The sequence below is a fragment of the Megascapheus bottae genome, chromosome 2 (genome assembly GCF_031878675.1).
Source record: "Megascapheus bottae isolate mThoBot1 chromosome 2, mThoBot2.hap1, whole genome shotgun sequence".
Lineage (NCBI taxonomy): Eukaryota > Metazoa > Chordata > Mammalia > Rodentia > Geomyidae > Megascapheus > Megascapheus bottae.
The window spans coordinates 82391748-82419680 of record NC_143510.1 but is presented as its reverse complement, the minus strand read 5'-3'; the positions used below and the strand labels follow the sequence as shown (position 1 = coordinate 82419680).

Genomic DNA, 27933 nt, shown 5'->3' with positions numbered 1-27933 from the left:
CACTGTCATTAACAAAAGAAAAGCAAATCTGGGTTTAATGTAGACACATACACAACAGTCTTCCCCCAAACACTCTACACAGAACATATGCAATTTTGTACTACCACACCAGGACTGAACCAACACAAATGCTTTCTTTTCACACAAGTCACATCAGAAGTTTCTTAGAGCATGTACTTGTGGAAAAGCAACCATGAGAAGCTTGTGTTCCTCCATAATTTCAGAAGACACGATTTTATAGATTGCATATAGAGAACTGCTTGGATTTGTGTTCAAAACCAGGTAACACAAATGCATTTAAGCCAAGCAACACAAAGTACTTTGTTATTGCAAGTTGGGTAAACAAACCTGTGTGAAAAGCAAAAGACTTTTGCTGATCTCTGTTCATGTTAAGACAGAGATTGGCTTGGAAGTCAAAGTGCACCAGGGCCAGATATATAAGTGCAAAGCCTTATATCAATGGTAACTTCTTTATGTCCATGAATAGATGGATCAGATAAGTGTGATACTAACATAAGCATGAATAGAGCTGGGGCAGAGCTCTCCCAAAGATGCATTCCTTTTTGTTTTCAGAGGATTGCCCTTGATAGTACAATCTTTTGATTTTTGTGTTAATAACTTTGTTAAAGGTATTTTTCAAAAATTTATCTTTGAGTTGCTGATGAACTCTTCAGTTTGTTTTTTAGGTGCTTTCCTACTGAGAAATGCATCTTAGATTAGGCATGCAGCCACCACTGTGACTTCATAAAAACTTTACCAAAAAAAAAATGCTATGATGCTTACATATAATGGCACTGTATAGTTTACTTACATGTTTAGTTTTTTTTAAGTGAAGGTTTTGTTTCCTGAGCTTTACAAATGTTAGTTATGGTTTCTAAGGAAAGAGTCTGTGGGTTAAAAACAAGTGTGTACAATATGTAAGTCATAAGGCTTAAACTTAAGTAATGTGTTTCCAACATTTCTCTAATAGAAGGTGTTTGGGGCCTTTTATTATTTTAGAGTTTGAAATAGCACATCATGTAACCTGTTTTGAAATATACTTGTATGGGTTATGAGCCTAGTTTGTTTGTTTGTTTGTTTGTTTGTTTGTTTTGCCAGTCCTGGGCTTGAGCTCAGGGCCTGAGCACTGTCCTTGGACTTTCTCAAGGCTAGAGATCTACCACTTGAGCCTCAGCACAACTTCCAGCTTTTTTTTTTTCAGCTTTTTTTTTTTTTTCTATGCATGTGGTACCGAGGAATCAAACCCGGGTCTTCGTGCATGCTAGGCAAGCACTCTACCACTAGGCCAAACTCCCGGCCCCGATGAGCCTAGTTTTAGATCTATGCATTTGCTAAGTTTGAGGTGAAGGAAGAAAGTGGAAAAGAAAAATAATAGGATTTGGAAGTTTGATGTTTTTGTTTTCAAATTGAAAAATACCAGTTATTATACCTACATACTGGTGGCTCATACTTGTAATCCTAGCTATTCAAGAGACTGAGATATGGAAATGTGCTTTTAAATCTGCCTGGACAGGGAAGTCTTTGAGACTCTTTTCACTTAACCACCAAAAAGCCAGAAGTGGAGCTGTGGCTCAAGTGATAGAGTGCTAGTTTTGAGTACAAAAGCTCAAGGTCATTCGCCTAGGCTCCGAATTCTAGCTTCAGGATGGACACACACACACACAAATTACTGATCAGATAATTTCCAATATCTTTTCAGAGTAATTTACATTTTTATTTATTCATAATTTAAGAGGGAAATGTACCTTTTATTTATGAACCAAAGTGTTGCTGTATAAAAGTAGATGCCATATATTTTCCTAATACATACAATGCTTTATAGCCTAGAATGACTTTCCTGATTTAGCACAACAGTAAATAAATTGGTCTTAGAACAAGATGTGGACTGGGAGTTTGGCCTAGTGATAGACTGCTTGCCTAACATACACGAAGACCCAGGTTCAATTCCTCGGTACCACACACATAGAAAAAGCTGGAAATGGTGCTGTGGCTCAAGTAATAGAGCTCTAGCTTTGAGGAAAACCTAAGGACTGTGCTCAGGCCCTGAGTTCAAGACTCAGGACTGGCAAAAGAAAGGAAAGAACAAGACACTTTTATCAAAGGTGGTATCATTTAAAAACAAAGGGTAATATCATAATAAGAAAGGATGAGTTACATTTCTCAAAGAACAGAAAAAAATTTTTCTTCCCTGATATCTTAATTTTTTTGTCTTGGGGAGTTGCAAAAATAAATAGCATCTAAAATTTGCCATTAAACAGTATTTTTAATGCTACTTACCTTTTATGCATAATAACTCAGCATTATACCATGTTAACTTCAGTAAATGACTATTAATTATGGTTTGGGAACCATATGATTTAGTTACTTCTTAAGTGATTTGTAGATGATCATAATTTAAATAAAAGGGCTTTTCATATCAATAAACTGATGCTAGATAAAATGGAGGTTATTTAAATATCTCTGGGCCATTTTGAGGAAAATAGTGCATTTGGAAACATGCACTTATGAAGAGGTTGAAAGTGTATTTTTCTGAGGCAGCCAGGGTGTGAGCAAAAAATGACAGCTTTACTTTAACAAGAATATTCTGTCCATGTTTGATTGGACATTAAACTTAGCTGCAACACCAATGTTTAAAAAGGGGTGTGTTTAACCACAGTAAAATGGATTGTCCTTTGACATTTGTAGCGTACATTTAAAAACATCTTCTACCTCCATGTTACATAACAGCTGTCTAGATTTCCCCTTTTGAAATTACCTTCTCTTGAAGGCAGATCTGATGTCAATGTTTGGAGTTGTCCCTGTAGATTCTTGGAAAGGAAAGAAAACAATGATGTTAATACCCATTAAGAAGGCACTGCATTTCAGTTCCTTCATGAGCTGTAAGGATTGGTCAGATGGAAGGACATGAGATGGAGGTGCTAGCTGTCCTCCAGGCTGGCTGAGCATGCGCTCACGCCTGTAATCCTAGCTACAGAGGAGGCTGAGATCTGAGAACTGTGCCAGCCCAGGCAGGAAAAGTCTGTGTGAGACTCTTATCTCAAATTAACCACCAGAAAACCAGAAGTGCCTAGAAGCCATTATGGTAGAATGATAGCCTTGAGTGGAAAAGCTCAGAGACAGTACTCAGGGCCTGAGTTCAAGCCCCACTACTGATAAGAAAATTAATAATAAAAATAAAACAAAATCATACTAGCTTCTGTCTTCTGTGGCTCCATCAACTGTCATGAATTCATCTGAACTCCATCATCTTTGCTGTAAGATGCACTTGCCCTTTGCATGTTGAAAGGAGGAATTTCTCAAACCTAAGTGCATTCCTTTACATTTGTGCACATTATGTTTATACTAGGAAGTATATGGAACATATAGATGGAGAACTTCCTTTATCTGATATTATTCCCTGTAAGGGAATTTCTCCATTCTACCTGGGTATCCTAATATACTCTTAGTGAGCATAAGACCTAATCTCACATCTGATCAAAGGTGCTATACTTTAGATTTTTCTGTTCAAGGTTGGAGCTCTAGTAATTGAACCACACTTCTATTTTGACTTTTTTTTTCTGGTTAGTTGGTGATAAGAGCCTTTCAAACTTTTCTTCCCCAGGCTTGCTTCCAATTGCTATCCTCAGCTCTCAACCTCCCCGGTAGCTAGGATTACAGGTGTGAGCCATTGACAACCAGATTCAAATCCCATTTTTATTTTTAATTTATTGTTCTAAAGATGATGTACAGAGGGGTTACAATTGCATAAGTCAGGTAAAAAGTACACTTCTTTTTAGACAGTCAACCTTTCCCTCTCTCCCAGTTCAAATCCCACTTCTTAAAAGCGAAACCACAATAACTTAATTCTGCAAGATGGCAGAAATGGCCACATCCGCTAATTATTCAGTTTTGAAAGAAAAATTCCCCCCACCCCAAATCTCATCATATGAAATGATTTTCTTTCCTATTCCTTTCCATTTAAAAATAAAATAAAAATCACATGTATACAAGCAAAAAAGTTTCTCTTACCATGCACTTCAAGATCAAATGAACAGCTATCAAACTTATCCTTGTAGGTGACTTCGCATCTGTAATTTCCTGCATAGTTCTCCTTGGCCTTGATGATCTGCATCTCAAATGTGTATATCTATAACACAATGCATCCAGACAGATTGTAGCTCTGGCTTGCTGATAGTAAGGAACCATCACATTTCAGTTTACAAATTTCCCCAATATGAATACAACACCACCAGTACAGGGAGATAAGTCTGTCTGATTCCTTAGCACATGAAGACCATTGCAAGGGATTTGGAAACATGAGGAATGGTGATTCCAGAAAGCTTTCTGGAAGTGAAAGCACTCACAGCTACATCTGGAATGATTTCTTACCCACGTAGAAGAAATGAGCTAGCTGTACCCCTGAGCCATACCCGAGTATGCCTCTCGAAGGTTTCCTTCAGCTGGAGGTGCTTTCCAGCTTTGCTGGCCAGATCCATCCATTTCCCTTTGAACCATTTGATGGTGGGTTTTCTAAGAAGATCTTCAGCCTTGACTTTGGCTATAAAGGTGATGTTTTCGCCTAGAAAACACATATAGGTTCAACCTGTGGCTTGAAAAACACGTCCTTCATTTTGGTTTTAATTGGGAAGAATTGACGCAGTTCTGTAACTATATAGACTGTGCTGTGATTTTCACTTCCAGAATTGTGCAATGAGGTGGCCCCATCATTTTTTTTTGGTGCCAGTTCTGGGGCTTGAACTCAGAGACTGGATGTTGTCCCTTGAGCTTTTGTGCTCAAACCTAGAGCTCTCCTAGAGACACAGCTCCACTTTTGCCTCTCTGTTGTGAATTGGAGATAAGTTTCCCAGACTTTCAACCTATGATCCTCAGATCTCAGCCTTCTGAGTAGCTAAGATTACAGGTGTGAGCAATCAGCATGAGGCTTAGTCCCACTTTTTATTATTTATTATTTTTAAACACTTATTTATTTATTTATTGCCAGTTCTGGGCACTGAACTCAGGGCCTGAGCACTGTCCTTGGGCTTTTCCTCAAGGCTAGTGCTCTACCACTTGAGCCACAGCACCACTTCCACCTTTTATCTATATATGTGGTACCAAGGAATTGAACCCGGGTCTTTGTGCATGCTAGGTGAGCACTCTACCACTAGGCCAAATTCCCAGGCCCCTTAGTCCCACTTTTTGATGAATGTCCCGGAAAATTCTTAGGAAAATCTAACCTTTTCTTTTGAAGTTAATAGAGTAAAACAAGACTAATTGGAAACTGGTAGAAAGAATTTTTATAGAGAGATTTACATACAGAAGGAATACAAATAAAGAAACATCTGTATGGGCATCTTTTTCCTTACACAAGGTGTTATAGGAATATGACTAAACTATCCATTAAATTGACTATTTAGGTGCGTTAATTGAGTAGACCCTGAGGACATAAAAAGTAGCCTTGCCACCAGCCCAATGTTCCAGTGTCTTAAAAAACACAAGAGAAAAAATACATCAACAGCTCAAAAAATTGAATCACTCCAAAACTAATCCCCAAAGTAACAACCATCCCATTAAAAAATGGGCCAAAGACTTAAAGAGAGTCTTCTCTGAAGAAGAAACAAAAATGGCCTATAGACACATGAAGAAATGCTCAACGTCTCTGGTCATAAAAGAAATGCAAATCAAAACAACTCTAAGATTCCACCTCACTCCAGTTAGAATGGCCAGGATCAAGAAAACGAATAACAACAGATGCTGGAGGGGATGTGGCCAGGAGGGATCACTACTACATTGTTGGTGGGAGTGCAAACTCGTTCAACCACTATGGAAAGCAGTATGGCAGTTCCTCAAAGGGCTAAACATAGAGCTCCCTTATGACCCAGCAATTCCACTACTTGGCATTTACCCAACCATCCAGAAACTAGGGCATACTAAATCCACTAGCACAACAATGTTCATTGCAGCATTATTCACCATAGCAAAAATATGGAACCAACCTAGATGTCCCTCAGTTGATGAGTGGATCAACAAGTTGTGGTATTTGTACACAATGGAATTCTATGGTGCTGTCAGAAAAAACGACCTTGCCCCATTTGTTAGGAAATGGAAAGTCTTAGAAAAAATCATATTAAGTGAAGTAAGCCAGACTCAAAGGAACTTAGGCTCAATGGTTTCCCTCATTTGTCATAATCAGTAGAAACCTTGGGCTCTAATAGCAGAGACCTGCAATAGAGCAAAACCTTGTTACATAAGGCCATATAGTATGAAGCTAATTGAAAAGACCTCCAGGATATTGAAACAATAGCCATATAATGAATGATTGTTGTCCTTAATGTACTATGTTATCTCTCATCTCTTTTGCTGTCCCTTGGTTATCTCATATTGTTACAGTATCTCACTTTGTTATCTGATATATTGGATTTATTTGTATTTGGTTATTTGAAATTGGATAGGGAAGGGGGGAAAACCAAGACGGGGGGGCGGGAGGGGAGGGTAATGGGAACCAAGACATGTGAAAGGGTATCAATATATGTGAATTAATGCACCTTCTATCTGGCAAATATCATGTAACCCTTTTATTAATTACAATAAAAAATATAAAAAATAAACATTCAATATAAAAAAAAACACAGGAGAAGCCAGCATTTCTGTTTACCTGCAGCATTGTTCTGCATGCCAGAAAGAAGTAGTTGTTGAAGGAATTAGCTATATGAACATTTACAGAATATTTGTTAGGACATCAAAATCTGAGTTGATCATAATGTATAGAAGTTTGTTTACTTAAAATTCTTAGAACCTCTAACTTCTATTCAAGTTCAACATGCTGTTTATTTACTTCATGGCATGTGGCTTTGTGATCATCTGTTTGTTAAACTTCTTGTCTGTCTGTCTGACAGGGATGGGAATGTTGAGTTTGTGGACCATACAGGGTCCTTGAAATCATCTGATATATGAAAGGACAGGAACCATGCTTTTCAATGGCTTTCTTCATTCCATCTATCTGTATTGGTAATTTCATGTGGCTGGTGAATGATGTTGTTAAGATCCAAATTACCATTGGCAGAGGAGGGAATTCCCATCTCTGCCCTGCAAATTCTTAGTATTGCATAGTATACTTAATATCCATTACATATCAAAACAACAGAAATAAACTGAGTGCTGGTGGCTCATGCCTAATCATAGCTACTCAGGACACTGAGGACTGAGGATTGAGTCAAAGCCAGCCCAGGCAGTAAAACAAGGGGAGTCGCACCTCCAGTTGACCACCAAAAAGCTGGAAGTGGAGCCTGTGACTCTAATGGTAAAATGTTAGCCTTGAGCAAAAAAAAATCTCAAGAACAGTGGCCAGGCCCCGAGTTTAAGCCCAGGATTGGCACCACCACAACAATAAAACCCAATAAATATCTAAGTAGTACTTTTGACTGCATACTTCTAAAGTTGAACCACATGTCTCACGTTCTGTCTCTGGAAGTCCATGAAATCTTACGATCTTGCACCTCTGAAGATTTGTAACCATTTGTAATTATCTTATGGGATAAAGTGTGCCATAATAATAGCAGCCATTGGTGTAGAACTTTATGCTGTTATTGCTTCAAAGTACTTCAAAATACTTCACAAAGTACATCCTATCATTTATTCCCATTGTATAGATGGAAAAACCAAAGCTAAGGAGGCTAACTGGTCTTTCCTATTCACAAAACAGCAGAGCCAAGATTTAGACCCAAGCCAACTAGACCAGGGTTCAGACAATAGATTCCTATGTGCTAAAGATTACAGAAAATAATGGCTGCCATTCACGTTTTCAGAGTGGAGAAAGCAAGACTTGGTATTATACTCATACACAAAGGAAAAAAAATAATCCAGAATAGGTACTCCCTAGAAAAAAGGAGATTAGTGACGAAGCCTGACAGAAGTAGGCAATGCAGGTGATTGCTTAGTGAAACACAGGGTCTTTAGGGAAGTGAGGGACATGTTTGTTTGCTTGTTTGGTTGGTTGGGTTTTTCTTTTTGTGCCAGTCCTGGGCCTTGAACTCTGGGTCTGGGCACTGTCCTTGGACACTTTTTGCTCAAGGCTAGCATTCTGCCATTTGAGTCACAGTGCCACTTCTGGCTTTTTCTGTGTAGGTAGTAGCAAGGAATTGAATCCAGGGCTTCAAGCCTGCTAGGTGAGCACTCTACCACTAGGCCAAATTCCCAGCCTAAAATCCTCTGTATTTTTCACTTTAAATAGTTAATTTTCTAATATCTGATTTTTACATAGCTATAAAAAAAGGGAAGGAAGGAGAATGTGATCTGGACACTCACCAACTTTCACTGTTCCTGTCTGAGGTTTCTCCACAAACAGGGTAGACAGCTGAGAATTGGCATTCTGCTTGTCCTGCTCCTCTCCTCCAGCAGGTGACTCGCCCAGAGACCATTCTAACGAGCAGAAGGAGGAAATGGGTCATTTGAGGACCGCTTCCTCTTAAGCAGACTTACCTGTATTTGATATTTGCATCAATGCTGATTCTTTTCCTCTTCTAGTAATCCTAGATAAATAGAACACCATCACATCATTCTTTTTGTCCCCAGTTGCCATCAGTAGAGAGGGACAGATTCCTATTCTTACAGGGATATCTGTGGAGGAACATTTGATAATTCCTGAAAATAGTGTAGCTTTTCTGGTAAGTTGTTAATTCTAAGTTTCTCCCTGCAAGATTTCTAGTAGATAAACAGTGACAGTGACCACATTTAAACAATAGTCTAAGTGTTTCTGACAGATGACTGGCGTTCAGACCACAGCTATAAAACAGAACTGAAGGGACTAATGAGATGGAACAGGTTTAGAAAGCCAATCTCATCGTTGTAGATTTCTTGCTGCAGTATCATTAGACACTTCTACCAGGGTTGTACAGATGTGGCCACAGTTTGACAAGTAAGTGACAGGATCATGTCCTAAAGGTACAAAGTTAAAGAATAGAAAGATTGTCCTATGGAGAAAAAGAAAACAGTAAAAACGTAAGAAAAAGAATGGAGAGAGAGAGAGAGAGAAAAAGAAACTGGAAGCTTTCCTAGGAAGAAAGACAAGCTGGAAATGAAGTTTATTTTGTATTTTTAGCTTATACTGTGGTATTTGATATGAATCTGTAGCCAATTTGATGATGAATAAGGTAGGAACAAACTCAACAGTCTCGTGATCTTGGAGTTGAATACAGACAGGTTTTTTATCAGCCACTTAATAACTTGGGAAAGAATGCATGGATCATCAACTTTATATTTGTTAATGCTTTTCATCTGTATACATAATTTAGAAAATGTCCATTTAGTTATTTTAGTTTTTATATACCAATCATGCTCAGTGCTAGAGTTTTCTCTGCATAGGACAGCATTTTCACAATGAATTTAAGCAAAGTAGTTACATGATTATACATTTTAATATCTCAATGTGAAAAGTGTGCTGTGTGTCTGGGATATGAACAGTGAAAAGTCAAGTTTAGAAAATAATGAAGGGGGTTAGGAGTCTGGCCTAGTGGTAGAGTGCTTGCCTAGCATGCACAAAGACCCAAGTTCAATTCCTTGGCACCACATACATAGAAAAGCTAGAAATGGTGGCTCAAGTGACAGAGTGCTAGCTTTGAGGATAAAGCCCAAGAACAGTACTCAGGCCCTGAGTTCAAGCCCTAGGACTGGCAAAAAAAATGCTGAATGGGTATTCTAATTATTTTGCTCACTAATCCACTTGTGGTGACTTCTAGACCGAGTGACCCACAGTAGGACTAAGCATGGCTCACTAGACAAATTTCTTTGAATATTTGAATGAATAACCAAATAACCTCAGAATCGTAGCTATAGCTGAGAGCATATATTTGAAAGTCTATGCACAGTTCTATAAAAATGTAAACTATTGGCTGGGCACCAGTGGTTTATACCTGTAATCCTAGCTACTCAGGAGACTGAGATCTGAGGATCACAGTTCAAAGCCAGCCCAGAAAAAAAAAAGCCAGTCCAGGTACCAAAGTCTATGAGACTCTTATCTCCAAATAATCACCAGAAAATTGGAAGTGGTGAAGTGGCTCAAGTAGTAGAGCAATAGCCTTGAGCTGAAGAGCTCAGAAACAGCACCCAGGTCCAGAGTTCAAGCCCCATGACTGCCAACAAATAAATAAATAAATGAAATGCAAATGATTAGGCATTTAGCACATTCAAAGAATGGAATCTAATTTCTGTATTTGTCATGTGTGAAAATGTATATTGATAGTAAAACTATATATCTATATACCTATGCTTTATGTGGCTAGATTCTTGAATGTATGTGTGGATCATGCAAAATTAATTGCTGTATTAGTTTCTGTACTAGAAGAAATGTAATGAAAAATTGCTTTTATCAAAACTACAAACTGAATAAAACAGGATTAGAACCAGTTCAGCTTCAAGAAGTGAGGCCATTCGTTATTGTATTAGGATGGGACACGGTGTCTTGTTCAGATGGACGCTCACCTGAATCTTTTCTTTCCAAGGCCCGACTACCCAAACCTGAAAGAAAAGGATTTGGAGGATGCAAGTGTGACAGGGGAAAAGGATAAAAACAAAGTTCCCCAAATCCTGTACCTCATACTGATGGAGAGAAAAACTACAAATGATCTATAATCCAACCATGAAAACAACTATAAACTGTGTCTTTGAAAAAAATATATAATATAATTTAAAAGTTTATTTATCAGCCAGGTGCTGGTAGCTCAAGCCTATAATCCTTAGCCTCTCAGGAGGCTGAGTAAGATCTGAGGAACAACTTTTGAAGTCAATTCAGGCAAAAAAAAAAGGTCCATGAGAATCATATCTCTAATTAACCAGCAAAAAGTTGGAGTGCTGGCATGCTGAAAAAGTCAAATGAGAGCATGAGGCTCCAAATTTAAGCCCTAGTACCAGCACAAAAATAATAAAGAAAAATAAGGGGCCGGGAGTTTGGCCTAGTGGTTAAAGTGCTTGCCTAGCATGCATGAAGACCCGGGTTCGATTCCTCGGTACCACATACATAGATAAAAGCCAGAAATGGTGCTGAGGCTCAAGCGGTAGAGCTCTAGCCTTGAAAAAAGTCCAAGGACAGTGCTCAGGCCCTAAGCTCAAGCCCAGGACTGGCAAAAAAAAAAAAAAAAAAAAAAAAAAAGAAAAGTCCAGGGGCCCAGAGTTTGGCCTAGTGGTAGAGTGCTTGCCTAGCATGCACGAAGACCAGGGTTCGATTCCTCGGTACTACATACATAGAAAAAAAGCCGGAAGTGGTGCTGAGGCTCAAGTGGTAGAGCTCTAACCTTGAGAAAGTCCAAGGACAGTGCTCAGGCCCTGAGCTCAAGCCCACCCCTGGCTAAATAAATAAATATCCAGTTATCTAAAGTTAAAGAGCTGGGTATTGGTGGCTCATACCTGTTATCCTAGCTACTCAAGAGGCTAAGATCTGAATATTGAGGTTTGAAGCCAGCCCAGTCCCTGAGACTTCAATAAACTACTCAGAAAAAGCTGGAAGTGGTGCTGTGGTTCAAGTGATAGAGCACTAGCCTTGAGCACAAAGAGGCTCAGAGACAGCACTCAGGCCCCCAGTTCAAGCCCTGAAAAGCACATGCCCTGTAGTCAGAAGAGAAAAAATAGCGAAGGAGAATAAAAAGGAGCACATAGAGAAGAAGATGGAATGTCATGGAGGGAATAAAGCATTCTGAGAGGTGGTGGCACCTACAGGGTTAGTGCTTGGAAGTCAAACAAGACCAAAACTGAGAACAGACACTGCCTCTACTGGAGAGAGCCCTAATATTTGTTTATTTTCAGTAGTAAGGATGATACTTACAGCCTCATTCTTGCTAGGCAAGTGCTCTAAGACTTGAACCATGCCCCTGAAATGTACACAAAAAATTTCCTAATCTTCAACATCTTTAACAAAGAAAGCTTTTTTTTCAAAAAATTTTCCTGTAAAGCATTAGAATGTTATTAAAGTCAATGCTGACTTGATAAACATGGTCAACAAGAAGCTCTCTTTCTCCCCTCCCTCCCTCCCTCCCTCCGTCCCTCCATCCCTCCCTCCCTCCCTTCTTTTTTTCCCTTCCTTCCTTCCTTCCTTCCTTCCTTCCTTCCTTCCTTCCTTCCTTCCTTCCTTCCTTCCTTCCCTCCCTCCCTCCCTTCCTTCCCTCCCTCCCTTCCTTCCTTGCTTCCCCCCTTCCATTCCACTTGAGTTAAAGAGCAGGGAGAGTGGGAAAGGCGTCCTGACCTGGAGGCAGGGCGCTAGGTGGGGAGGCTTCCTCTTCCTCTGAAACAAGAAACAGGAGTGAAAAGTCAAGGAGAAAAGCACTTCAGCCCAAGTAACCTGAAAAAAGAGAGATCTGAAAAAGAAGAGAGAAAAAAAAACTACACAAAGCATTTCCAATTGCTCAATAAGCCTTAGAAGACTTGGAACCTGCAGGTTAAATCTGAATATTTCAGACACATATACACACACATGCCCCTGCCCCCAACACACACACACACACACACACACACACACACACACACACACACACACACACACGAATAAGAGAGAAAATAGATTAAAAGTAAAACTATAAGAGTTATGTGATTGGTAGTTAGGGAGAAAACGGCACTAAAATTAAACATTGATGGGATCAACAGTGATGTTCAAGTTCTTATTCGAGCACAGATATCAATGACAGATGTAATGCACATATTCATCTAGACATACCTGGCTAACCTTAAATTATTAAAAAGTCACATAGTTAAATTCACTGAATTGAGTAACACTGAAGAGTTTAATTGTTCCTATTTACCTTGGAAACCAGTTTTTTTTTTCCCCAGGAGGGAAAATGAATAGCTAATGTTTTGAGGTCATATGCAATTCAACAGCATATGTATATATGTACATGTATAAGTATGTATGTGTGTATGCATGTATGGCATCTTTCAATAAACAAATGAAACAAAAATACAAAATGTAATACATTTTTTTTTCTGCTTAAAAGTAGTGGTGCATGTCTGTAATCCCAGCACTTGGGAGGCCAAAGCAGAGAGGTCTAGCTACAAGCCAGCCTAAGATACACAGCAAGACCATCTCAAAAATCCCTCGTAGGGGCTGTAGCTTAGTGGTAGACCTCTTTCCTAACAAGTGCAAGGCCTTGGGTTTGGGCCCAAACATCATAAAAAACAATCTGTATGTAAAAGTAACAATAATAAAAACAGACATCCAGCCGGTGCAGTGGCTCATGCCTGTAATCCTAGCTACTCAGGAGGCTGAGATCTAAGGATCAAGGTTCAAAGCCAGCCCCGGCACAAAAGGAACCTGAGACTCTTATCTCCAATTAACCTCTAGAAACCAGGAAGTGGGGCTTGGCTCTAGGGTGGGGTGGTAGCCTTGAGCTGAAGAGCTCAGGGACAGTGCCCAGGCTGAGTTCAAGCCCCATAATCCCCCCAAAACAAAACAAAAAACAACAGACATCCATTTGGAGCTTGTCAAAGATGATGTACTTAAAGAGCATAGTATCTGAATAGCAACTACCTCTCTGAGCCTTTTCTACTTAAGGCTCTACCACTTGAGCCACAACCTACTTTCAGCTTTGGGGTGGTTTCACGGACTTTCCTACCCAGGCTGGCTTGGAATGGAGCTCCTCAGATCTCAACCTTTTGAGTAGTTAGGATTACAGGTGTGAGCCACTGTGCCCAGCCAAAGCAGACTTTCACTCCTTTTTAAAGTATAGGAAAATAGCCATAAAAATGATCTTTGCTTTTTCAGCCAGGTATGGTGGCTCACAACTGTAATCCTACCTACTCAGGAGGCTGAGATCTGAGAATCCAGCTTCAAAGTCAGCCTGGGCACTAAAGACCAACTGTGAGACTCTTATCTTCAATTAATCACTAGAAAATGGGGAAGTGGGGCTGTGGCTCAGGGGTAGGGGTAGCCTTGAGCTGAAGAGCTCAGAGACAGCACCCAGGCCCAGAGTTCAAGCTCTATAACTCACACACACACACACACACACACACACACACACACACACACAAATAGCAATCTTTTTTAAAAATCAAAGTTAACAAGAAAGGACCTCTGGGGAGCAGAGAGAAAACTCAGACTCATGGCACAGACTGGGACTTTAGGGTTGGGTATAAATACTCTGGGATATGAGTGGGAATCCTGCCATGGAATAACAGCAATTCTATTCTTAGGACTTTCTAGATTGTACTGAGCATAAAATTACTTCTGCCTACAGTTGATTTAAAATGTCTATTAAAAATTCAAAACATAAGTAATATAACTAGGACAACTATTGAGATTGTACAAAGCATGGAAAACTAAACTAAACTTAAAAGCAAATACCACTTACATACTGGTTTAATACCTTGTCTGCTTTAGACCAATCCATTAATTCCTCATTCAGGATAATCAATGATAGTAGATATTGGTTTATGTGACTAAGCTAACCACAAAAACAACATAAGGAAAAGAGTAACATATTTTGAGAAAATGAGCCATATTTTGATGTTGTATATGTGTGGGGGAGTGCGGGGGGGGGAGGATTGAACTCAGGCCCTGGGCAAGAGAAAAAGAGAGAGGGGGAGGAGGGAAAGAGGGAGGGAGGGAGGGAGAGAGGAAGGGAGGGAGAGAGAAAGAATAAGATATGATTTTACTTGCTTAACTACAATATTCTCTACAAAGGCCCTTTGTTATTCTTGGCTCCAAAGCCTGAAATCCAGCATCCTCTGTTAATGTTTGCTCTTCCCTCTAGAACAAAAGTTGGCCCTAGGACAAGGCCTTGTGTCCAGATCTGTGCTTAGCACACAGCCAACATTCAGTAATACTTGCTGAAGTAAATGCTAAGATAAAAAGCAAATCTTGGCCGGTTGCGGTAGCTCACACCTGTAATCCTAGCTACTCAGGAGGATGAGATCTGAGGATCGTGGTTTAAAGCCAGCTCTGGCACTAAAGTCTGTGAGACTCTTATCTCCAATTAACCACTAGAGAATGGGAAGTGGGGCTGTGGCTCAAGGGTAGGGTGGTAGCCGAGAGCTGAAGAACTCAGGGATAGCGCCCAGGCTTAGAACTCAAGCCCTATGACTGATCCCCCCCCCAAAAAAGGGCAAATCTTTGTCATAGTTAGGATATAGAAAATAGCTCTACTTAGCATTGCATAATTTGCACCTGTGATTATTCTAGAAGAATTCTAAGACACAGCAGCATTATTTTCATAAAGACATAACCTCCCAGTGTGACCATTTTTTAAAAGACTTGCTTATCTAACTTCTTGTATTACTGTTTGGTGAAGCACTTTTTGTTTTTTTGATTGCCTTCTCTATTTCTTTGATTGCAAGATTTTCAGCCTAGAGACCCAGGACAAAGTGCTCAATATTAAGGGAACAGGATTACTGGATGGACAACAAGTCCAGAGGCAAAGAAGCATGCAAACCAGAAATAATAAAACCCTTTCCTGGTAAATCAGCTGTTTCCCTGGCAGAGACTCCGAATACACTGGCAAAAGTTGGCAATCTGAACTACAAACACTACCTACTAAATGGATATTGAAACCAACCCACTTTCCATGGCTACTACCAACCTACTTACCTACATACATACCTATAAACACAAATGTATACATTTCATATACTCTTTTATGTATATAAATATGCATATATATTTATATATGAGACATTTTTCAGAGCATGTTAAGATTGCATTACTATGAAAAATATCAAAGTGATAGACTTGGAGCTATTTATTGAATATAATTATATAGAATACTAGTTAAAGTACATGCAACTAGTAAGAGCCTCAGAATGACCAACTACTTAGGAATGACCTTTATTTAGTAGCTGTCAGCAATCTGGTCCCACAGGAGAGGCCGGGCATCTGTCATGTGCTAGCGTCTCATTCTGAACTCTCTGAGCAGGCATAGGATACTCATTCTGTCCAACAAAACATGTTGAGGGGAAATATGGATCTTCCCAGAGTTCCATCTCGGTATGGTGAGCAGGTAAGCCAGCATGGAAATTCCAGTTAGTTCATTCTACAAGTATTTATTGGGCTATTGTTCTCTGCAGCTCTCTGCCAGATGCTAGAGGTAATGAGATGAGGGACCTAAAGAGGTGTTAAGACATGGTGCCTGACCATCAAAAAGCAGACAGCCTGTTAGGGAAAGGAGTCAACCATAAGTACGTGACTAAGTGGAGACAAGAGTAAATGACATAGGCAACAGGTCCAAGAGAAGTCAGAAGGAAGGCAGAAAGGTGGAAATAAGCCAGGGTTGATCAGGGGTAAGCTATACAAACGAGTGAAACCTGAGTTGCAGGGTTTAAAAAAAGAAGTTAGCTGGTAGGAGAGTGGGAGGAGAGAGAGCGGGAGGACATTCTAGTTAATACTGGAGAGAAGGGAAGTTTTACTTATTAATCCCATTTACCCCATGTGGGCTTTCTTTCTCAGCTGAGGCAGCAAAAACATGATTGTGAATACTTTTTGCTTAAGTATTTTGTTTTTGTGAAATGCCATTTGTGACAATGCAAAGTGCATAGTTATTGGAAAGAACTGCATATACTGGGTGGGGTGGGGAGGGGAAGAGAGGGGAGGAATAACCTCTTCTATTTATCTGTTGTCCTTACTCAGTGACGCCATTTCCTGTTCTAAGTCAATTTGCTTTCCAGTCAGGTGATGACTTTCATGTAGTCATGGTCTGGCTTCACTTCTATGACTACTAAAAAAAAAAAAAGGAGGGAGGAGGCAACAAATTTTAGAATGCCCTAGTTATTTAGTCTTTATTTTCTATCATGTTATGTTCTCTGGGAAGAAATGAGTTTCTGATTATAACTTACAGAGAACTTTTTTTTTTTTGGTCAGTTGTGGGGCTTGAACTCTGGGCCTGGGTGCTGTCCCTCAGCTCTTCAGCTCAAGGCTAGTTCTCTAATACTTGAGCCACAGCACCACTTCCAGTTATCTGGTGGTTATTTGGAGATAAGAGTCTCTCGGACTTAAGTGCCCAAGCTGGCTTTGAACCGCAGTCCTCAGTTCTCAGTCTCCTGAGTAGCTAGGATTACAGGTATGAGCCACCAGCTCTCAGCCAGAGAACTCATTTAACAAGCAACTACAATATAAATAATGTCCAATTAAGGGCTAGACACAGGCTGTGTTTAAACTTTGATAATTTTCCCTCTGGGATAATATCAGAGGACCTGTTGGTTGAAAGGTCCTGGTCTGAGCACCAAATCTGGAAGCAGAAGTATATTCCATTAGCCTCAGTGAAAACAGTGTGACAGTTATGCTTATTTCAGGCAGGATGGCCAAACCTAGCTCATGGAAATATGTCTAGGAGTTTGCACTGTCTGCATTTCTTAAGAAAATAACCTTCAAACTGTGGCTCATGTGGCAAATTGTCCACATGACTCCACATGGAAGTCACCAAAGGTCAAGGACAAAGAGAATGTTAACATTATGTGTTTCAGTTATGACAGCATAAGTTCAAATTAGCTGATCCAAGATACTGAAAAAAAAGAAAGAAAGGAAAAGTATTTTATTAAATGCACAGGAGAAAAGAATAGCATTGGAATTAGGAAATGAAATATGACGTAGTAAGAACAAAACAATGCTTAACATTCTTTGAGCACTTGTTGAGGTGAGGGTGGGGGGTGAAAGAGAAACTTCTTGCAGTCAGGAAATAATAATCTTAAAGTTCAAAGGATCATATTCATGATATAAATAAAAGGTTGACATGTGAAAATGTTGGTACGAAAATGTAAAGCATAATTGTCAAATCTACTTCTGTGAAAACTTTCCTCACCTGTGAAAGGAATGCCCTTTAAAGGAAACCAGCATTTCTCAGTCACCAAGGTTCATAATGAAGTTTATTTATTCTAAAAACCTAAACTGTCTCTGAAAAAGGTAAAACAAAGATCAATAGGTATAAAAGTGTCCAACCAATTAAAAACAACGGGATGTTTGCTTCAGATTGTATGGTCTAGCTCTACAAATCAATGGCTTTTTGTTTTTGCCAGTCTTTGGGCTTGAACTCAAGGCCTGGGCACTGTCCTTGGACTTCTCAAGGCCAATGCTCTACCCCTTGAGCAACAGCACCACTTCCGGCTTTTTCTATGGATATGGTACTGAGGAATCAAACACAGGGCTTCATGCCTGGTAAGCAAGCACTCTACAGCTGGTCCATACTCCCGGCCCTAGCTCTACAAATCAATCTCAAAGATGCAGAATCCCTTACAAAGTGAGAAGCTAGATTTCAAAACTACTGATGAAACCCAGCACAATTCATATGATAACATGAAGATAGTTATTAACAACAACAACAAAAACAATCTAGATAAATTTCCCAAGTGATATAATCCTAGGATCAGTTGCTTCTCTTCTCTTGATACTTTTATCCTTTGTTGTTTTTCTTTTCAAAAGGTGTGCAATGCACACCTCAAACTCAGGAAAGAACTATTTGGCATTATGCTGATTCACTCATGTAGATAAGCTGCAAAAGAAGTTAATGAAAGAGGAAGGTAATACGAAGAAATTTCATGGAGCCATATTAGTCATTACTAACTTTTTCCTGCTTCTAATTCTGTTGCATTCAGCCTCACCTTTTGCTGGTGCAGTTCCTGCTTCCTTCTCTTTATTTGGTTCTGTATGGAAAATACAAACACAGCTTTAAACATTTCTGAAGGGATTCTATTATGGAATGAGCAACAGAGTGGAGGGGAGGGAGGAAACAAATGACGTTAATGATGCTACGTACTCATTACACTGCATAGGAATTATGAGTTTTGGAAGTGCAATGTAGACCCAAGCAGAACTTCAATAAAAACTATAAATCTGATTGTTTAAAAATTAGACACAAGATTATACGATATACATTTTTAAAAACATGCTCAGCTATATTGAGACATGTAACAAAATCTACTAGAATAGAATTGAGTGTAATGTGAGTTATTCATTTTTTTCATATATTTTTATTGTAATTAATAGAAGGGTGACATGATATTTGCCAGATAGATGGTGCAGAGTTATTCATTTTCAAGCACCAATAAAAGATTGGCTTTTTGAGTAAGTCTGATCCATGTGAAGAGGTCCAGCAGCGTGGGCTGCTGCTTCTGCTGCTTCTGCTTCTTCTTCTTCCTCCTCCTCCTCCTCCTCCTCCTCCTCCTCCTCCTCCTCCTCCTCCTCCTTTTCTTCTTCTTCTTCTTCTTCTTCTTCTTCTTCTTCTTCTTCTTCTTCTTCTTCTTCTTCTTCTCTTTTTTTTTGTCTGTTGTAGGGCTTGAACTCAGGGCCTGGGCACTGTCCCATCCCTGAGCTTTTTTGCTCAGGGCTAGGGCTCTACTACTTTGAGTCACAGTGATATTTCAGGATTCCTGGTGGTTAATTGTAGATAAGAATCTCATAGACTTTCCTGACAGGGCTGACTTTGAACCATGATCCTCAGATCTCAGCCTTCTGAGTTGCTTTGATTACAGGTATAAGCCATCAGCTCTCGGCCTTAAGGTGGGCTTCTAGATGTTATAGGGAAGTATATGTGATTTCAAAGAAAATGTTTTGGTGTGCATAGGAATCTGTGGGTTGGATTTAGTAAAAAAAAAATAATAATAATAAGCACACTATGAGCTCAATGACAGCAGATTTTTATCAATCAAGACCAAATTCTGTCTTCAGAATCATATCATTATTTATTTATTTATTTTTTTTTGCCAGCCCTGGGCTTAAGCTCAGGGCCTGAGCACTGTCCTTGGATTTCTCTCAAGGCTAGAACTCTACCACTTGAGCCTCAGCACCACCTCTGGCTTTTTCTAAGTATGTGGTACAAAGGAATCGAATCCGAGTCTTCGTGCATGCTAGGCAAGCCCTCTACCACTAGGCCAAACTCCCAGCCCAGAATCATATTAGTTTAAGCATCTGCAAATCGGATTTATTTTGCTTGCATATAAAAAAATAATAGTTTCAAGCATGGATTTTCTCCATTCTTTCTCAATTAAAGACATAGATCTCAGTTAACAATAATAGATCATATTAGCAGACATTGGGAGGAGACACTTCAGCACAGGATGTCAATATGGTACAATAAATATAAAATAGGAGTGTGTCATAATAAGGGTAACTGTACAGTGGCTCAGCACAACTGATTGGAAGAATGAAGGGAAGTACTTATCTAGTGACCAACAGGCTCTCAGTAAACCAGTGCTGACCCAACAAGTCTGTTGTTTACAAGAAGTAAACATACCAAGAATAAAGAATCTCATACATTCATTTTAGCTCGAGATCTATGGAAAATTCAAGCTGAGCTAGCTCTCTTTTCACTTTTAGGGCACTGGGCTTATTTCATTCATTTGGTTCTGCTATCCTGTTTAAGGATCTCAGTGTGTGAATCCAGTATTTCTAGCTGAACAAAGGGGTTTTTATGAGCAGCTGAATTTCTTGCACTGCCTTTTGCGAAATGAGCCTCAAGATGGAAACACATCATAATCCCCTCATAAATTTCCAGTGCAAAGACCAAAAATTGAGACCTTTTTCAATGCCTTGCTTTTACCTGGGCTGAACAATCTTACACAGACCTCTCTCCATCCCCTTGGCAGTTGCACAGTCCTATAAAACCTACTACACTGTCACTTTAAGTGATTTGCATCTAATTTCCTATTGCCTTTTGCAATAAGATCTTCATGTACTCTTGCCTAAGATCTTCATGTATTTTATTTCATTGTTTTCTGGGCTATATTTTACTTCCTCCATGGCTATAAACCAATGGTACAGGAACATGTTTTCGTGTTTTGTTGGTTACAGTATGGTTGCACTTAACGAGTAGTAGATGGATTGCTCAGCCTGCTTCTCTAGCCTCTGGTGAACACTCTTTCTCTATAAAGAAACTCTGGTAAGAAAGGGTCTTTTCAGTGTTCCCAGGGAAAAATGCACAAGATTTTGGTTGCTTCCATCTTAGAGCTTATTTAGCAGGAATAGGCAGACAAATATTTCTGAAGGATCCCCTGAGAGTTTTAATAGCCAACTTAGCTTACTATTACTTTATCCTGCTCCCTTTCTTAGGCCCATGTGCACGGTCAAAACAGGCTGCAGACACTGTGTGTGGCTGGCACGGTGCTGACCTGCCAAGGATTTTGCTGAATCATTTCATTCATTGCTGGTATTTTTTGTGGTTGTTGCCATCTGGTGGTGGCAGCAGACAACTAAGATGTCAATAAATGCATCCTGAAGTTAGGCCTCTGAGAAGTCCCAAACCTTTTGGGGAACTCCTTTAAGATATTTCTGAAGTGCCTGACTTGGAAAGGGGTCCCTGATATAAGTTCTGTTTGACTCTCAGTAGAATGGAAAGCTCCCCCCCCCCCGACGCCACCCACATCACACATAATATCCTTCACCTCTATCAATATAAAATGTGAACATAGCAACAACTTACACGTAACTCACTCCCTTAATGTATATAAAGTATCGTTTCAGTTTGACATGTAGGAAGGAGTACGATCTCAATTATAGCAACAACTTACACGTAACTCACTCCCTTACTGTATATAAAGTATCGTTTCAGTTTGACATGTAGGAAGGAGTACGATCTCAATTATAGCAACAACTTACACGTAACTCACTCCCTTAATGTATATAAAGTATCGTTTCAGTTTGACATGTAGGAAGGAGTACGATCTCAATTATAGCAACAACTTACACGTAACTCACTCCCTTAATGTATATAAAGTATCGTTTCAGTTTGACATGTAGGAAGGAGTACGATCTCAATTTCTCATGGCTGTCACCATGGAATATCTCAGGAGGACTCTGGGTAAAACTCATTGCATCTGTGGGCCAATTGTGCAAGGTAGATTTCTGTATTTGCAGGTCCGAGTTGTGAGACCATGACTTACCTTCTGGGGGTGGAGCTGGGGCTGCGACTTCATTTTCTAGAAAAGACAAGGGAAATAAAGGCATTAGGCTCCTCTCTCACAGAGAACAATTACTTCACATAAGCCCTGGCTGGTCCACTCCAGCTGCCATTTTGCCCATGTATGCTGACAAAGGACTATGCTGTCTTGATGCATTTTGATGATGATGATGATGACGATGATGATGATGACCACCAAGACACACACACACACACACACACACACACACACACACACACACAGCCTTTGGCGTGTGCTATGAACTGAGGATTGGGATGGTGCCACGTGGTGGCAGAGTGGAGTGATGAAATGAGCACAGGTGACATGGAGCCAGTAGCCTTACCATTGTTCCAGGTTGCTGCCAACAGGAGCAATTGAGCCTAATTTCCCATCTCTAGAAAAATGGCCACAACCTCCACCTTACAAATATTGGGTTGGTCTGAGTAAGAAATGAGGCACAGGGAATGGTAAGCACATCCCTGAATGCCTAACATGGAGTGGTGGCAGACATGGAATTCCCGTTTCCCCAGAGAGCAAGGGCAGCAGAGTACCTTAGCCATTGCCCTGCCCAAAAGAGAGAACCTTTGAAATATGATGAAACCATCTCTGCCTCCGTAGCTTTGAATTTTAGTGCAAAACAAGCTCTTATTCCCTGAGAGACAGAATTAACTCCTCACCCCATCTTTCTTGAAGTGGGGTGCACCTACCAAGTGCATTACACCTGGATCCAGTGATTACGGAACAATTTCCTCTACTGAGTCTGTAGAGGACGTTTCTGTTAAAGGATGTACTTGAAACAAGTAGCGAAAGTTATGCTCGTAACCAAAGAACGTCAGCTTCTCCCTGTTAAGTCCATGCAAGGACTCAGAACCTAAAGTTCATGATATGCCAATGAACCAGATGTTTCATCTTCAGCAAAGGAAGAAGGGGTTAACGAAGTGATCTCTTTTAAATAGTATTTTTCACATGATTATTCAATTAAATAAGAAGACAGGAAAGTTTTTATGCTCTAGATGCATTGTGAGATTCTAGAAGCCTTATCTTTGTGTCTGGTACTTTCCATTCAAACACACACACACACACACACACACACACATATACATATATACACACAATTTAATTGTCATTAAGTTGTTATATAGAGGAGTTATCATTTCACAATTCAGACAATGCATGTCTTTCTCTTTTGGACGTCATCCCTTTCTTGGCTTTCCCCTCAGTTTTCCCCTCTCGTCGCTACCACATTGCATTGTTCATTTTCCACATAGTGTATACTAAATAGTATGATTGCATTTGGTCACTCTTCCTCACTCCCTTTCTGCACCCTCCTCTTTGCCTTTCCAAAGAAGCAGCAAAAGAAAGAAACACACACACACACACAAACACACACACACACACAATATACAACAAGCACCCGAATAACCTGTGTGTCCATATCCTAGAACTCGTTTTGGTAAATAGTGTTCTACATATTCAGGAGAGTTCCGCCTCTGATCGTCTCCTCTGCGGATATCCTCTTTTAGTCTAATTGTATGTGAATGTCTGAAATCCTGGATTCCTGGTGGTCATGTCTAGTTCTATTTAAGATCTAGCTTCCACATATGAGGGTGGCCATTCTTTTTTCTAAACAAGCCATTGTGTACAAGGAGGTCAACGCCTTATAATGAGCAGATTCTGTATACAGAATCTCCTAGAAGCCTAGGCAGACTGGCATGAGGGTAGAAAATTGAATACATAGCCCCAGAACAGAAATCAGGAAGAGATCAATTCAGGATGGCCAGATGGCAATAACTTTTTTCTTCATTAATTATTTGTGTGTGTGTGCTTGGTAAAAAAAAAACTACACTATTGATATATTTATCTAATGAGGGAAAACATATAATCAAAGGAGAAAAAAACAAAACAAAACATATTCTCTTACAGGCTGGCCAACAATCCCGTCAGTATGTAATGTAATTCACAGGTAAAGTGAAAACACAGTGTCCTTTAGATATATTGCCATCTTTCATTTCTTTGTCACATGATGGAAAATATTTATGCCATCGTCAACCCAAAGAAGAAACCTTCAGAGAAGACATTCCATTTTCACAGATCAGAGTGCAGAAATGGAAATCTAATATTGTCAGCTTGGCACAAGGCAAGTTGTTGCAACACACAGATGGATATCAGAATACCTCTAGCAAGAAGCCAGATTCTTCCACACATTGTCTTTTGGATTGAGTAGTGACCCCGCAAGGCTGTAGGACCTCTATCTGGTTATTCCAGCAGATAACTCTCTGCTCCCTGGTCTCTTTCTCACAGATGCAGAATCTATCCTCTGACTCTACCTGAGAACATCTGTTAGCTCTGGTGACCAAGACAGTTCCTTGTTCTTCCTCTTACCAAGACCCAGAGGCTTTTCTATTGTGGAGTTCTATTCTCAATTCACCTTTGACCTTCTTTCCCCTGAAAAACAAAGTGTGGTGGTCTCTACTTTTCTATCAGACCCTCTGCTTTTTCTTCTGATTGAATTAGACCAAACTAGAGCTGGATTCCCAACTCTAGGCCCTAGTAGAAATAATCTTGGCTAGTCCTTAATTTCTATCAGCCTCCTCTTCTTCTATGAAATGAAAACAACACAATGAATAGCCCCAAGGGTACTGAAGTGCACATTCTGTTTTTGTCATTAATAGTAGTAAAGATCCAGATTATTTTCCTTTGTTGATCTTTACTACATTTTTCCCAAGGCTCTCTAGTTAATTATTATGTTCTATTTCCTGGAATTGTACCCTAATACACTAATGACTATCATTTAATTTTTTTTCCAGAAGTTTAGTGTATTTCTTTGTTTTTGTTTGTTTCAATTAAAGACAAGGATGAGCTGGGTGCTTGTGGTTCATCCTTTTAAGCCTAGCTACTCAAGAAGCTGAGATCTGAGAATCACAGCTCAAAGCCAGACCAGGCAGGAAAGTCCATGAGACTTTCCTAATAGGGCTTGAACTCTGGGCCTGGGTACTCCTTGAGCCACAGCCCTTTTTCCCCTTTGCTAGTGATTAATTGCAGATAAGAGTGCCACAGACTTGAGTGCCTGGGCTGGCTTTGAACATGATTCTCAGATCTCAGCCTCCTGAGTAGGTAAGATTACAGGTATAAGCTACCAAGCCTGGCCAAAAGTCCATGAGACTTTTATCTCCAATTAACCAACAGGAACTAGAATAGCACTGTGGCTCAAAGTGATAGAGTGCTAGTCTTCAGCAAAAAAGCTCAGAGACAGCACCCAGAACCTGAGTTCAACCCCCATGACTGACACCCTTCACCCCAAAAATACAATGATGTTCCTGCCTTTCCTATAAAGCTGGCATCTCATTTTATTCCTGGAAGCATAAGTTTATAAGAAGAGAATATATAAGAGTTGAAGTATACAAACTACACTGGTCTAGAACTCACTGTGTTTCCCAGGCTGATCTTGAATTTATGATCATCCTCACTGTAACCCTCTTGAATGTGGGAAATTTAGGTGTATAACAATTCATCCAGAAAAATTCATAGTAAATTATTTTTTTTAAAGAATTAAACAGGAAGGATGGGAATGTGGCCTAGTGGTAGAGTGCTTGCCTAGTGTGCATGAAGCCCTGGATTCAATTCTTCAGTACAACATACACAGAAAAAGCCACAAGTGGTGCTGCTGCTCAAGTGGTAGAGCACTAACCTTGAGAAAGCCCTGAGTCTAAAACCCAGGACTGGCAAAATAAATAAATAAGTAAGAATTAAACAGGGGTTGTGTTTAAATGATCAAATCAATTGTTTCCTTGGCATCTATGTAATAAAGATCCATTCTGAAATCACATCATTGGTGGCTTACAATCCAAATAAAGGCAAGGATGAGAAAAATCTAATTAAGTAAATGAGAGGATCATGTGGACACTGAACCAGTACATGTACACAACAAGTGCATGTACACGCCTGGAAATTCTCTATTTCCATGATGTCTGCAAAAACCATGGTCTCTAACGGGCCCCAAATCAAACCAAAATGAAAATTTAAAGAGTTCAATTCAACTTCCTCCCACACTACTCATTTATACCCAATAGGAGGAAACATTTGAGAGTAGTGATGCTAAGACATTTACAGGATGGTTGCAGAAAATGGACATTAAGAAATGTCCGCCTGCCTAGTACGTAGTCAGAACTTTCCCTTATTAAAAAAAAAAATCAGGGGCTGGGAGTTTGGCCTAGCGGTAAGAGTGCTTGCCTAGCATGCACGAAGACCAGGGTTCAATTCCTCAGCACTCCACATACATAGAAAAGGCCAGAAGTGGTGCTGTGGCTCAAGTGGTAGAGTGCTGGCCTTGAGAAAGCCCAAGGACAGCGCTCAGGCCCTGAGCTCAAGCCACAGGACTGGAAAAAAAAAATCAGCCAGGCGGTGTAATCCTAGCTATTCAGGAGGACCTGAGACTCTTATCTCCTATTAACCTCTAGAAAACTAGAAGTGGGGCTTGGCTCAAGGGTAGGGCGATAGCCTAGAGCTGAAGCACTCAGGGACAGTGCCCAGGTAGAGTTCAAACCCCATGCCCAACCAAAAAAAATCACAAAACCTCATTATCTTCAGCCAGTAAGGAATAAATAAATTTATTGACCCCTACTCAATGCAGGGCCTATTTTTATATTAATTTTTCTAACTTGGAGGTTTACACTGCAATGATCCCCATTTTGCTAATGGCAACTGAGGCCAGGAGGGTGAGCCACAGTCCATGAAAAGTAAAGATGGACTCTGAACCTGTCCTGTCAGCCTGACTCAGAGCCTGTGCTCTGCTACACAGCCCTGCATCCTCCTACCTCTCCCTCCATGGAGGCAGAAGAAATGAGCTGATGGAGTTTTGGAAATTTTTATGCCATTTAAACAACTCAATGGATTGGTGGGTAAGGCCACCTCCCCTTATATGGATGCTATCCTATTTGTAGGAGAAGGTTCCGTTTCCTCATCTTGAAAATGTGAACAACACCAGAATCTCTCCCTCATGGGTGTCTGTAGACCAAAGTAAATATATATATGTCTCTACATAGCCATCCTCAAAACTATTGTTTTTTAGTTTCACACACCTGAAAAAGGCCTCAGGTTTTTCTACCCTTGCCACCTGTTATATCTTTGCCTAATTTTGAAGTCTGTGCACTGTCCTGTGTTAAAAATATTCAGAATGAGCCAGGTGCTGGTAGCTCACACCTATAATCCTAGTTCCTCAGGAGACTGAGATCTGAGGATTGTGATCCAAAGCCAGCGCAGGCAGGCTGTGCAAGTCTTATTTCTAATGACCTACTTTAAAAACCACAAGTGGTGCTGCCACTCAAGTGGTAGAGCGCTAGCCTTGAGCTGAAGGGACAACGCCCAGGCCCAGAGTTCAAGCCCCATGAACAACAGTAATAACAACAAAGTAGCTTGAGAGTAGCAGATGGTTCAAGGAATTCACAGGAGAGTAATCTTTAGATCAACTTAGTCATTGAGCCAGCTCACTCTGCTCTTAGAAGGTGTTTCAAAGACAATAGTGAAAATGCATACCTCTAGAGTGTTGGAGATGCTAAGCAAGACAATCTCAGGGAATTTCATTGAGGGGCTCGTTCTGTCTCAGTGCCAGTTTGAAGATTTTGGATTCCTAACAGGCTCTTAGGAGAGCTTGGTGCTGCTTGTGACTTTAATCCCTAAATGTCCCCCATTCTCCCACCATATCACAGTAGATGTGAATGTTACAGGGTGTACAGTAGTAGATGAGAATTTTTCTTCTCCCTTTGGTCACAAGCTTCTTTTTTTCATATATTTTTATTGTCATTAATAGAAGGGTTACATTATATTTACCTGAAAGAAGGTGTATTACTTCACAAACATTGATACCCTTTCTCATGTCTTGGTCCCCATTTCCCTCCCCCCACCCTTACCCCTCATCTTGTTTTCCCCCCTTCCCTATCCGATTTCAAATAACCAAATAAGTATATATACAATATATCAGATAACAAAGTAAGATACTGTAATAATATGAGATAACCAAGGGACAGCAAAAGAGATGAGAGATAACATAGTACATTAAGGACAACAATCACTCATTATATGGCTTTTGTTTCTATATCTTGG

At 40.0% G+C, this 27933-nt stretch overlaps 1 protein-coding gene across 1 annotated transcript in view; it reads right to left on the bottom strand.

The window, feature by feature from the left end:
• Positions 1–27933, bottom strand: part of Mybpc1 (myosin binding protein C1) — a 90312-nt gene that overhangs the window by 48347 nt on the left and 14032 nt on the right. The window contains 9 exon segments of the mRNA XM_090328499.1: positions 1–2; positions 2756–2807; positions 4009–4126; positions 4410–4558; positions 8284–8397; positions 10456–10491; positions 12209–12247; positions 18541–18582; positions 21817–21852. The exon segment at positions 1–2 is cut by the window's left edge and continues 55 nt beyond it. Coding sequence (XP_090184625.1) covers positions 1–2; positions 2756–2807; positions 4009–4126; positions 4410–4558; positions 8284–8397; positions 10456–10491; positions 12209–12247; positions 18541–18582; positions 21817–21852 — 588 coding nt within the window.